Source organism: Podarcis pityusensis (assembly GCF_964106645.2).
Source record: "Podarcis pityusensis genome assembly, chromosome: 12".
Taxonomy (NCBI): domain Eukaryota; kingdom Metazoa; phylum Chordata; class Lepidosauria; order Squamata; family Lacertidae; genus Podarcis; species Podarcis pityusensis.
In genome coordinates, this window is record NC_138037.1 from 25,017,126 (window position 1) to 25,029,544 (window position 12,419).

General features: G+C 41.7%; 1 protein-coding gene across 1 annotated transcript in view; it reads left to right on the forward strand.

Annotated features, from left to right (window-relative positions):
- The window catches only part of RSU1 (Ras suppressor protein 1), a 62,076-nt gene that overhangs the window by 3,770 nt on the left and 45,887 nt on the right, over positions 1-12,419 (forward strand). Inside the window, exon 3 of the mRNA XM_080974512.1 lies at positions 2,504-2,554. Within this exon, the coding sequence (XP_080830638.1) occupies positions 2,504-2,554 (51 nt within the window). The remainder of the gene's footprint in view (positions 1-2,503; positions 2,555-12,419) is intronic.

Below are 12,419 nucleotides of genomic sequence, written 5' to 3' on the forward strand. Positions count from 1 at the left end.
CTGAGACAGGCGGATGCTCAGTCTATGCTAATTATCTCGTAAATAATTCAGATATGCTGTAACAGGTTTCTTTTTCACGATGTGACATTAGATAAGTAGCAACACCTGTCTCAAGAGTTCCCTTTGTCTGAAACATTAAATTATCCCATCAGAAATTATCATATTGCTTAATAATGTCAAAGATATTTAAGTTATTTATTGGTTTGTAGCTAGGCAGCTTATTAGGCAGATGCTACACTTCAGCTCCCATTGTGGCATTTGGTTAATTAGGCAGTAGTACTTGCTAATGTCTAGGCCACATGGGGAAAGTGTTAACTCTTTCGGCCAGGAGAAAATGAACATTTGTCATTGGAAATGTCCCATCTATATGCCAAAAGAGGGTTTCTTTTTTTTAAAAAAAAGGCCGTGTACCAGAACACACAGGGTGTACAGTCAGGGACAAGTGCCCCTTGCCCTCTGGTGAACATAGCAACTGGCAGCACATGAATTTCCACTGCAGTTCTCAAGCAGGTTAAGAAATCGGTGTCACAAAACAATACCGCCTTGTACTAAGAGAGCCCTTTCAAGCAGTGGGAGAAGCACCTACTGTTTATTTCCTCAGTATCCCACACAAACGAGAGAAGACCCTGTCTTTTGCTCAAATTCCCTGTGCACAGGGGGTTTGAGAATGAAATTGGTGGCAACCAAAAATAGAAGTCTTGGCTGCAATGCCAAACCCAACATTTGTGGGCCCCTGGCAAAATCAATTTGTCCTCAGGAAGACGGGCGTTTGGCGAGTAAAAGTGTGTTGTATAAAGTGTCATTTCTCCCTTGAAATTAAAAGGGTGGAGGTATCTGACTGCAATCCTATACATGTCTACTTGGAAGTAAGTCCCATTGGGTGCACAATGGTTACGTTCTACCGCTGCTTTTGGTACACCCGTGAAAAGCAGTTGCTGAGAATCACAAGTGTGCGTACAGTGCTGTTGTGCTCAGTTCGTTTCCCAGTACATTTCCGAGCATAATTCAAAGTGTTGGTGCTGACCTTTAAAGCCCTAAACTGCCTCGGTCCAGTATATCTGAAGGAGCGTCTCCACCCCCATCGTTCTACCCGGACACTGAGGTCCAGCACCAAGGGCCTTCTGGCGATTCCCTCACCGCGAGAAGCCAAGTTACAGGGAACCAGGCAGAGGGCCTTCTCGGTAGTGGCACCCGCCCTGTGGAACGCCCTCCCACCAGATGTCAAAGAGAACAACAACTACCCGACTTTTAGACGACATCTGAAGGCAGCCCTGTTTAGGGAAGCTTTAAATGTTTGATGTATTACAGTATTTTAATATTTTTTTGGAAGCCGCCCAGAGTGGCTGGGAAGCCCAGCCAGATGGGCGGGGTATAAATTATTATTATTATTATTATTATTATTATTATTATTCCTGCTTGTGTGTTTCCCACAGGCATCTGGTTGGCCACTGTGAGAACAGGATGCTGGACTAGGTGGGCCATTGGCCTCATGATCCAGAATAATCTTACGTTCGTATATTACGTTTTTCTGCCTGCCCTAGATTCTTGAGCACCTAGATTCTTTTCTACTCTCCATTGTCTTGGCATTTAAGCCTTATCTTTCTTTAAACTCAGTTTCATGTTGTAAGCTACCTCCTTGAATGTGATGGCGCATTAATCTAAGCCCCACTGAAATTTACTAGGGCTTACTTCTAAGTAGACATGGTTAGGATCGTGCTGCTTGCCTGCAGTCCTGTGCACACTTACTTGAGTTTAAGTCCTATTGAGCTCACTGGGATTTGCATGTCTGAATACATATGCCTTGGCTAGCACTCTTAGAAGTTACACTTAGCCATTCTTCACTGGCCCTGTACATAAATTACCAGGTAATATTTTCAGCTCCCTAGGTAAAGAAGTTATTTTCAAATTATGACAAGTTGGCATAAACTTCAAACCCCTTTCAAGATCTGTAATAATGTCAACTTTCTATTTTTTTCTGTCTTCTTTGTTTTCGTGAGTCTTACGATGGCAGCATAAGGAATCTTCTGAAATCATCTACTTTCTAAAGCATTGAAAATGAAGCTAGGATGCCATCTTGTGGATCTGGTGACATAGTTTAGCACAGTCCTTTCTTTAAGGGTTTTGCTGTCAAATATCTTCAGTGACATTTCCCCCCCTTAACTCTCAAAACTGCCTGTCATTACGCTATGTTTAGTTACAGCAATTAATCACAAAGAAATTGTCAGTTACCAAGAGAATAAGTTTCCTGTAGGATATGAATTGTGACAATGTGGTAATCTTCCCCTTCGTAATAATCTTGTCGAGTTGCCAGTCTAATTCTGTTTTAATGTAATCTCTAGTCCAAAGGGCCATCTTTTGTAACCTGTTAGGCTATACCTTACTAGGAAGGTATGCGGGTATTTATTCTCTACCATTCAGATGCATTCCTGTTGAAGTTTGCCTCTCTTCTTCCCCAATGCAATTTTGCCCTGTTTATACTTTTATTGTCTCTCTTCATTTACAGTCACTCTGTCCCATATCACACAGCTGGTCCTCAGTCACAACAAGCTGACAAGTAAGTACATTTCTATTCCTAAGTATTTTATTTCTTGCCTAAGCACAAATGAACTTGTCTTCTGATTCCTTAGATTGCAAAGCCAGTGGCTGTGGTTCATTTTGGGAGAGGGCTGCCGTACGGTCAAGTGGTGCTTCTTGCCCTTCTAGAACCAGCTGCCAAGTCCCTGGTCAAAAATCTGGGCCCAACCTTCTGAGAGGTCTGCTCCACTTCCCTGGTGGGGCGGTGTTGCAGAATGGCACCTGGGACCCCCAGTGACCCAGATTGGGGGCAGAGAGATGCCACCCACGTCACCGAGACTCCCAGCTGCGTCACGCCCCCCCGGCCGACCAATCGGGCAGCCAGGGGGCGTGGCCACATGAAGTTTAAACCACGGCGCGGCCGGGGGGTGGCCTCCTTCATTTTAAAAGCCTTCTGAGAGCTCTTATTGGAACTCCCCGTAGCATTGATAAGGGATAGAGCTTTCTCATTAGTAGCACCCCAGCCACTGTTGGCCCACCATGCCTCATTTGCCACTTCTACCCTCTTTTAGAAAATTTGTGGAAACGTTTCTCTATGGGATGGCTTCCTCTCCCCCCGAAATTGATTGAGTTTTCTTGATCTGTAAACCCACCCTTAATTGGAATGATCCTATACCATAAAACTCTACTCCTATATATTATAACAGCTGGTCAGAATCTTGTATGCACATCCTAGGGAAGCTCTCAGAAAACTCATAAGATACACCTTTTTGGGGGAAAACTCTAGGAACAACTAAATATTGTTAAGTTAGCAGCTATGTTTAAAGAGAGAGATTTAGAGTTATCAGAGGTTGGAGTTCAGTTACTCCATATATGAAGGAAGAACTAGGAATTTTCAAGACAAGGAATAAATGGTATGCATTTATAGGCTCAAATAATTCTTCTATGAATGGAGAGCAAGCAGGGTCACTTTGTTAGAAGGAAGAATAAGAAATTAGTCATCATTTTTTTAAAAATCCACTTATTTGTTTAAGAAATTGTATTAAATTTTAAAAGGTACTTTGTACCCTATTTTACATCTACGTTATTTATTTTTAACATATAGATCAGTATTTGCAATGTAAATTATATTGTATAATGAAAATTTACAAATAAAGGGGTTTTTTAAACAAAAAATATAATCAGCATAAAACAATTCAGGCTAAAGCAAATCATGTCAAGAATTACTATGAAAGTACTGCTGAAATAGGTCTTAATAATGCAGTAGGCAGTGAACTAAAGTAGTGCTAATACAATTTTTTAATGCAGTTTTTTTTAAAAAAATGTATTTGTATTTAATTTTAAATTGTGGTTTGGAAACTTCTACCCCTTGTAAGGCACCAAGCAAATTGCTGGAGGTTGGGGTAGAGGTTGAATAAATAAAAATAAATGCCTATTCCCTACCAACCTCTCCTAAAAGACTGAATCTCACTTTTATTATTTGTCACTTTGGACACTCTTGACCTAATCCCTTAAAAAGATACAATTAATTGTCTGAGTAGATAGTCCTCAAAATGACTTGGAGAAAACAGTGTCGATGACACTTGATATGCCCCACTAAGGTCATATTAGCATCTCTTACTGGTTTTCTGGCATATAAATGAGTGTGCCTGCTTTGCTGTTCTGTTGTTTATAGTAAATATGTCCATTTTCTAAGGCAATAAATATGCATGAATGGTGTCCAGTATTTTCCAGTTAGTAAGTTGTATCCAATGCAAGTTACACTTGGAGTAGACCCACTGAAATCAGTGGGCCTGCCTAACATAGGGACATGCATTTCAAATAGGTCTACTCTAACTTAGTTGGATACAATTCAGTGTTTCATCCGTCACCCTGCCAAAAACGGGCAGCCCTATATCATTACAGTAAGTCATGATGTCCTGCTTTCGTTCTTTTGCTTTCACATCTCCATTTTAAATACATTTTTCTTAGCGTGCTTTTCATCTTTCTATCAATAAATCTGCCACATGTAGGCACACCAGTGTCTGCCTCATCCACAGATCAGCAAAGGAGAATATGCTGGCATGCATCTGTCATTGGAAAAATATGCATGATTTCAAGCCATTAAGACAAAAAGAGAAGGAAGCAGCAGCAAAGGGGGGCCGCTATAGATTTTAAATGCAAATTCTTCAACTAAGGTTCGGTTTCCTTAAACCTTGGCTTCCTTATCTGCCATACTATAAGGCTTTTCTGGAGATTTTAGGAGCTGTTGCACATCAAATTATATATCTTTCTGGATATCTGTGGCAATCAACCATGAAATCTGAGGAATTGTTTCAACTAGTTTCTACTTGACCAATAATAGTCCTTTCAGAAAAAAGAGAGAAAATTAACTCTTGCCTAGATAGGATGGATTGGATCCAATCCAAGGTGAGCTCCATGAAAAGGCTATGAATGAGAGCCTGAAGCAACAGGTAACAAACTTACCAAGCAAAGCAAGTAAGCGCATATATTTTTGTTGAGAGGATAATGCAAAGAGGGGGAATGTTCCACATCTTGCCTGGGAGCAAGTCCTGCTTACCTCTGAGTAGACATGTACGGGGTTCCACTGGGTTCCCAAAGTCTGGAGACATCTCAACAAGGTTTTGGAGGCCCTTTAGATATTACTACTGACGATTATGGTTCATTTAATTTTTTTCATTTATTACATTTATATCCCTCCTCAAAATTGCATAAATGGTTCTTGCCCCTCGATTTTTTCATAACAACATCCTGCAAGATAGTTTTGAGTTGGGAGTAAGCTGTACCAAGGTGCGAATCTTGGCTAAGGGATTCAGTCCTGGTCTGACATGCTATCCATTACACTATTCTTGCATTAAGTGTGGTCAGGAATGACTACTGCAGCAGCTCCCTGCTCAGTCCAACAGTTAGCTGCAGAGGTAAGCCAAACAGACTAGGAAAGGCTGGCAGGGTGGCCTTGAAGAGAGTCTCTTGACTCAGCTGGTGGATAAACACATAGTGGGTGGCCCATTTAGAGGGGATTCCAAGCAGGGAGGGAGCAAGGATGGAGACGTACCAGAAGAAGAATAGAGCAAAGATCTAGGCTCAGAGCAAGTCTTGTCACAATAGGAGGAAGAAAAAGGCAGAAGTTCTGGGGCTAGACACCCTAGTAGCGAGCCAAGAGGGCAAGGGGCAACTGAGGGAAAGGAGAGACTACTTACACACTTGATGGTTGGAGGGATTATTGGGGAAACAAGGCAGATTAAATAAACAGATCTCAGAGGATGTGAAGGGCTCTAAACTAATCTGAGTGGACATCTCACCAGGTTTTTTCCAAAGGAAAGTGAACCCCTTGGGTCTCTGAAGACCACTGGGATCCATAGTGGGAGAGCTCTTATTATTGGAAACTCTAGAAGGGCCAAGGACATTGGTAGTTGTAGCACTTTTCAATCACTTCCCACTTTTCCTTGCTCTTCTAGTTGCTGGAAAGAGTTTTCTGAAGATCACTGCTTAGCACAGTGGTGGGGAACCTGCTACTCTCCTGATGTTGGCCTCTAGCTCCCATCAGACTCAGTGGCCAGGGGTGATGAGAGCTGTAGCTCAGCAACATCAGGAGGGCCACATGTTCACCCACTGGCTGAGCCACATACATGTTTTGTTTTGCTTCCTTGGAGGCTCACATCTCTGCAGCTTTCTCCATTAGAATTCTGGACCATCAAGGTTCTATTTTCCTTCTCTTAAACGGTCTTCTATCCAATAATGACCACCAATATCTTTTGTCAGAGTTCAGCAGTTTTCAAGTTACTCAATGACAATCTGCTCCAGCTTTCAATTGGACTAGGAATGGGTCGTCCTGGTTTCTGGAGGTATGCAGAAGGCCTCTGCCACTTCTCTTTCTTCTCTTCTCACCAGACAATTCACTAATAAATATATCTGTTTCTTCGTTATTGCCACTTTATCTGTTTCTTGTTAGGAATGACTCTTTAGTTTGCAACTTGTGGGAGTTCAGGGTTGTCATAAACTACCTAGCATATTACTTTCAACCTGATTGCAAATACTTTTGAGAGGTCACTTTTTGGACCTAATTTATGTGAAAAATTGCTGGTGTTGATGCACATGACATTTTCAGAAGGTTAGTTATTCTTGTTTCTCTCTTTTTTTAAGAAGTGCTGTTCGTGAAGTGATTTTTTTATTTTATTTTTACAAGACAGAAGCATTGTCTGACTTGTCCAGTGGAGGTCACTATTGAGATTATTATTATTTCTTTAAAAGCCACTTTGTGAAACTTCAGGAAACTTGTGAATGTATGCAGGAGGTTATTATTGAATGCTTTTTTGTGAGTTATAAGGCAACTTGCAGTTCCATCTTTGATAGACCCTAATTCTATAACCACACCTGTTCTAGGATTTTGCTGGCTTCATTCTGCTCTCTATCTTCAGATGTTAAGAGCAAATACTTGTTGGCCAGTTGCGCAGTCTGTTCCACAGTTGTCTGGTTGCTTTGCATTAATGTCACAGGTGGGGAACCTGTGGTTCAGAAGGAAGAAGTGGATCCAGGCATTTGAGCAAAACAGGGGAACCTGTGGCTGTTATTGGACTCACATCAGCCCCAGCCAGCATGGCCAATGATCAGGGAGGATGGGAGTTGCAGTCCAGCAACATCTGGAAGGCTGCAGGTTCCCCATCCCTGATCTATACAATTTCCCCTTTCAGAATTTAGAAACACATACTTGAAAGAGATTGCTGGGAGAGAGAACACAAGAGGATCATTTTCAGTGGCCACGCTCAAACTTTGGAATTTCCTCTCTAGGGACATTTGCCTCATCCCTTCCATGATGGCATCCTGTTGAGGGAGAAAGCCTCTCTCTCTCTTTTTAAAGCTGCATTTCATTTGACTGGAATGAGTATTTTCTTAGGGAGTGCTGCCTTTGCTTCTGGGGTTGTTCATCTATTGATTTTTGGTGTGTGATTTCTATGGTATATTTACTTTTTGATGAATTTTCTTTTTTTTTTTAGAAGCCACCTTGAGCAAGCATTGTGCTGGGAATTCAGGATATCAATACTATAAATAAATAGAAGCGGTTACTTAAGTAAAAGTCAGCTGAAGATTTGTATGTAAGCAGCTCAGATTTTAAACGGCAGTCTCACGCCTGCCCTTCGCAGCTATGTTTAACATGGAAGTATTGAAAACCTTTATACGTTTCAGTTTGCTGTCCAGAATTAGAAATAGCAATGGGCAAACTCTGCCTGTGTTAACTCTGGAGCCACAGTAAAGCAATATGCACGTTAAGGGATATTGCTTTGCATTGTTCCAAGTTAAGTCCCTGGCATCGCCAGTTGAAAGCATCAGTTATGGGGTGATGAAAAACACTTTAGCCTAAGGCTCTGCAGAGCTGCAGCCTTTCTAGGCTAAATTAGCCTACTAGGCTAAATGGTCTGAACTTGTATAAGAAAGCTTCCTATGTTACAGCAATCCTGGGCAGGCCAGGACTGTAGCTGGAAAATATATGATGCATTGGTCTTGCTTCAGCTAGGAAGCTCTGGATGAGATCAGTCCTGAATGGGATGTTGAGAGCTGTCTTGCAGGGCATACATTAGTTTGAACACAGTCAAAATTAATCTAAACATCTTCAGGCAAACAAAAGCCATAGGAATTCCAAACTTAAAAAATAAATAAAAATGCTTGTGCAATATGAAGGCTTACAGCTTTAATCCATTTCCCCTCATGTGAATCCTCCCAAGTTAAATGCTTAGATGGTTAAGACGGCTGAAATTTCAATCAAACCCATTCTCAATTATATGAAAATAGAGGCTGGCAATATCTTTGAACAATACCTGTGTCAAGCCATCTTTCATTTGTTAAACTAAAAAATGTCCTTTTTTCTGAAGCTTAGAGTAAAATCAATAACCATCTTTTAGTCAGGCCGCATGCTGAAGGGATTTAGAAAATATATAATCTTGTCGGGGGGGAGCACATTGCTATGTAAACTGAACATTGGGAAAAGGTTTAACATGAATTTCATTTTGACATTCCAGGTTAATCTGCACACATTGCCTTCTTGTTGCTCAAACCACAACTCTCCCCCCCCCCCCCTTGAACTGGTCCCAGGATGATGCAGAAATCTTGTTGAAACCAATCAGATCTTGGTCTGGTCAATTCATGGATGATGATGATTTTATTGTTTATACCCTGCCCAACTGGCTGGGATGAGAGACCACATGGGAACCCTTTGCACATCACTCTGAGTTCCAAGATAGACGAAGGGCAGGATATGTTTGGGTTAAAAGGAGTTGATGGGTACAACTAGTATGCATGTATTTTTTTAGAAGTAGGTGCCACCTATTTCACCTAAGAGAATTGAGGTGGTTGAGAAACAGTAATAAAAGTTAAACAAAGCAAACATAATCCCTAAATTCTAGTATATACTCTGGTTTTAAAAATTAACACTGTCCAGCCCATTTAACAAATCCTGGCAGCACAAAAATAGCATAAGCTATCAAAAACTGCATCAGTAACAAAAGCCACGTCGTCACCAACCACCTGAAGCAATGTGGTTCTCAAAAGAGTGTATAGGAGAGCATGGCAGGTGTGGCAGGAAGATTCAAGGACAATCAATATTATATTTTGGGAATAATCATGTTCTTATGTAGCTGCATTGTTTTATAATTTCTGGATGTCCCACGATCATATTATAAAGTAGTTGTGTTCACCTATGTTCAAAATCAAGCACTGCTAGGAATTGTTTATTTTTGTTTTCTAACTTATTTCTCATAAAAAAATTCGGTGTGGCGTGAGCAAATTTTTATTCTGAAAGTGTGGCCGAGAGAAAAAGAAGTTTGAGAACCACTGCAATAGAGTGATGAAGACTTAACAAACCCTGCTCAGAAAGACATTCCATGGGGTAGGTGCCACAACATAAAAGGCCCTGCCTATAATTGACACCAGTCTTGCCTCCTGAGGTCAAGGGATTTGAAGCAGAGCCTCAGGTGACATTTTCATTTCTGATTTGTTTATTAATTAATTAACTAATGATGGGAAGGTTAGTAGATTTCACAGGTGGTTGAGGGGGTGGTGAGATAAGCCTGAGATAAGGACAGGGGGTATGTATCAGAACAGTAAGGAAATAAATGGTAAAAAAACTGATGGTCATCAGAGGGGTTATCTAAGACTTTAAAAGCTTAACAATGCAAACTCCCATCATCACTGGCCATAGGCCATGCCGGCTGGGGCTAGTGGGAGTTGTATTCCAGCGACAGCTGAAGATGTTGAATACCCCTGCTGCAGCTCTAATCCAGGATGCGTTCAGATCTTCAGTTATTTTCCAGAAGATGCAGCCTTTATTTGAAAGACTTTGTCATAAAATGTTGTCACTTGCACCAAAGTGGCTTGAGGAGGAACATTCCATTCAGCACAGAGTGTGCACAGAGTCTGCATAAGTTAGCTTTAATTCACATTTAGCATCATTTGTCCTCTTAAATTGCACTGATTTAGTGAGGAGAGTAAAATAATCTCTCATCCTGTCAAAAGGGCTGGTACCCACAGAACAGGGTTTAATTGCATTAGGGAGCTGCTTCGTGTCTGCCTGTGTGCAGTTTGGGGATGTGGGGTTGCTGGGGGGATACTTTGCTCAAATCCTTTTGCTTGCTTTCCCTGTGTTCATAGTGCACACTGTTCACCCAGCCTTTCCCTGAGGATTGGTCTACCTACGTGGACATACACTTCTCTCTACTAGTCAGAGGGGTAACTACTAGGGTTGTAGTCACTGCTGTAGTCACTTAGGCTTCTGCACAATCTAGAACCCTGCACAGTCAGCATAGCCAATGGATGGAAATTGTATTTAGCCACCATGAGGTGGGCCGCAGATTCACCGTCCCAGTACAGTGGACGCTCGGGTTGTGAACGTGATCCATGTGGGAGGCATGTTCGCAACCCGCAGTGCCGCATCTGCGCACACGTGGGTTGCGATTCTGTTCTTCTGCGCATGCGCAAAGTGTGATTTAGTGTTTCTGTGCATGCGCGAGCGCCGAAACACTGAAAGTAACCTGTTCCGGTACTTCCAGGTTTGGGCGCGTCCATAACCCGAAAACACGCAACCTGAAGCGTCTGTAACCCGAGGTATGACTGTATATAACTATGGGGGATGTTTCAGAATTGCTTCAATATTGAATGAAGGTGTTGTCCTTCATGGCCTAGGACCCTCGTACCTACGGGACCGCCTCTCCCGGTATGTCCCACGGAGAGCCTCAAGGTCCATAAATAGCAACACCCTAGTGGTCCCGGGCCCTAAGGAAGTTAGATTAGCTTCAACCAGAGCCAGGGCCTTTTCAACTCTGGCTCCGGCCTGGTAGAACGCTCTGTCTCTTGAGACCAGGGCCCTGCAGGATCTGATTTCTTTCCACAGGGCCTGTAAGACAGAGTTGTTCCACCTGGCCTTTGGCTTGGAGCCAATTTGATTCCCTCCCCCTCTTTCTTTCTTTTTTCTTTTCCTTTCTCCTCCTGCGATGAGGTTTCAATATTTTAATGTTGTATTTTAATTTTGTTTTTAAGTTGTATTCATTCAATTTGTTTTTATTATTGCTCGTTAGCCGCCCTGAGCCCAGCCTTGGCTGGGGAGGGTGGGATATAAATAAAAATTATTATTATTATTATTATTATTATTATTATTATCCGTCTCAAGAGACAATAGAGTGCGCCTCCAGGGGTGAAGTCAGGCAGCTGCATTAGCAGCATCAAAGTGACCACCTTGGGGTGCAGGCCTAGGCAGAAGGCAGTTTCTGCACATACTGTAGAAGAAAGTGAGAGGCAGGTGGGGCTCATCAACCTGGGAAGGTAACCCATCTAACAGAAGAAAAACTTCAGTCTTAGACCTCTGCTGCTTTGCGGGATATCTTCGGGAGAAAAAAAGTCTAAGGTGCAAACCCTACACAAATCTGGAGTGGAGTCCCTAAGACAGTTGGATGGCGCCTTGTACACCTCCTTCTGGCAGCTCCAGCAGCCAAGCTGGTGCCAAACACATTGCTTTGTTTTCCTTTGGGCCACATCAGCAAGGCCGGGGTGTGTGTGTCTTGTCACCTGGGCAGCCCAGGACCTCCATACACACTGAAGGAAGTAATCTAGATTCAGGCAGGTAGCCATGTTGGTCTGACGCAGTTGAAATAAAAAAATTAAAAAATAGTCCAGTTTGTTCTAGGTATAAGCTTTTGTGTGCACACACACTTCTTCAGATACAGTGAAACCAGTGTATCTGAAGAATACACAGTATTTATCAGTGTATTTGAAGAAGTGTGCATGCAAACGAAAACTTATGCTGTACCTAGAACAAACTTAATTGGTCTCTAAGGTGCTACTGGACTATTTTTTAATTTTTTATTTTGAAAGAAGTAATGATAAGAATAACCTAGGAAATGAAGGGCTCATACTCTACTGTGTAAATAATTGTTTCATTGGGTTTAATGGGATGGGGAGCGATGCCTATGCTATGAGCTATTCCCTAGATGATAGTTTTGCAAATTATTTGGAGGTATACGTTGTTCAATCTGCTACCTACATTGCTGTTAGACATCCAGATCCATTATCCAGATAATCTGAAACACAAGGATGCAAACCAATTATTTCTATAGACTTCATTGTGTCTGAATGGGCATAAATTTTAGGAATTCAGTTTAACTGGAATATGGATCATGTTGAAATTGTGTCCTTGGGTGATAATACAGTGGAAAGCTTGAATGGATACAATCCCCCAAAACATGTAAACATTATTTGCTTGCTTAGATTTTGCCTTAATAGCTCAACATGAAAATTAAACCCATATAGAGCCTTAATCTTTATCTGAGTAGTAGCATTCATATCATGCAACTGTATTTATTTCATATTTCTAGGTAGTATCAACACATTGATCTGTTGCTAATCTGATGTAACCTTTTGTG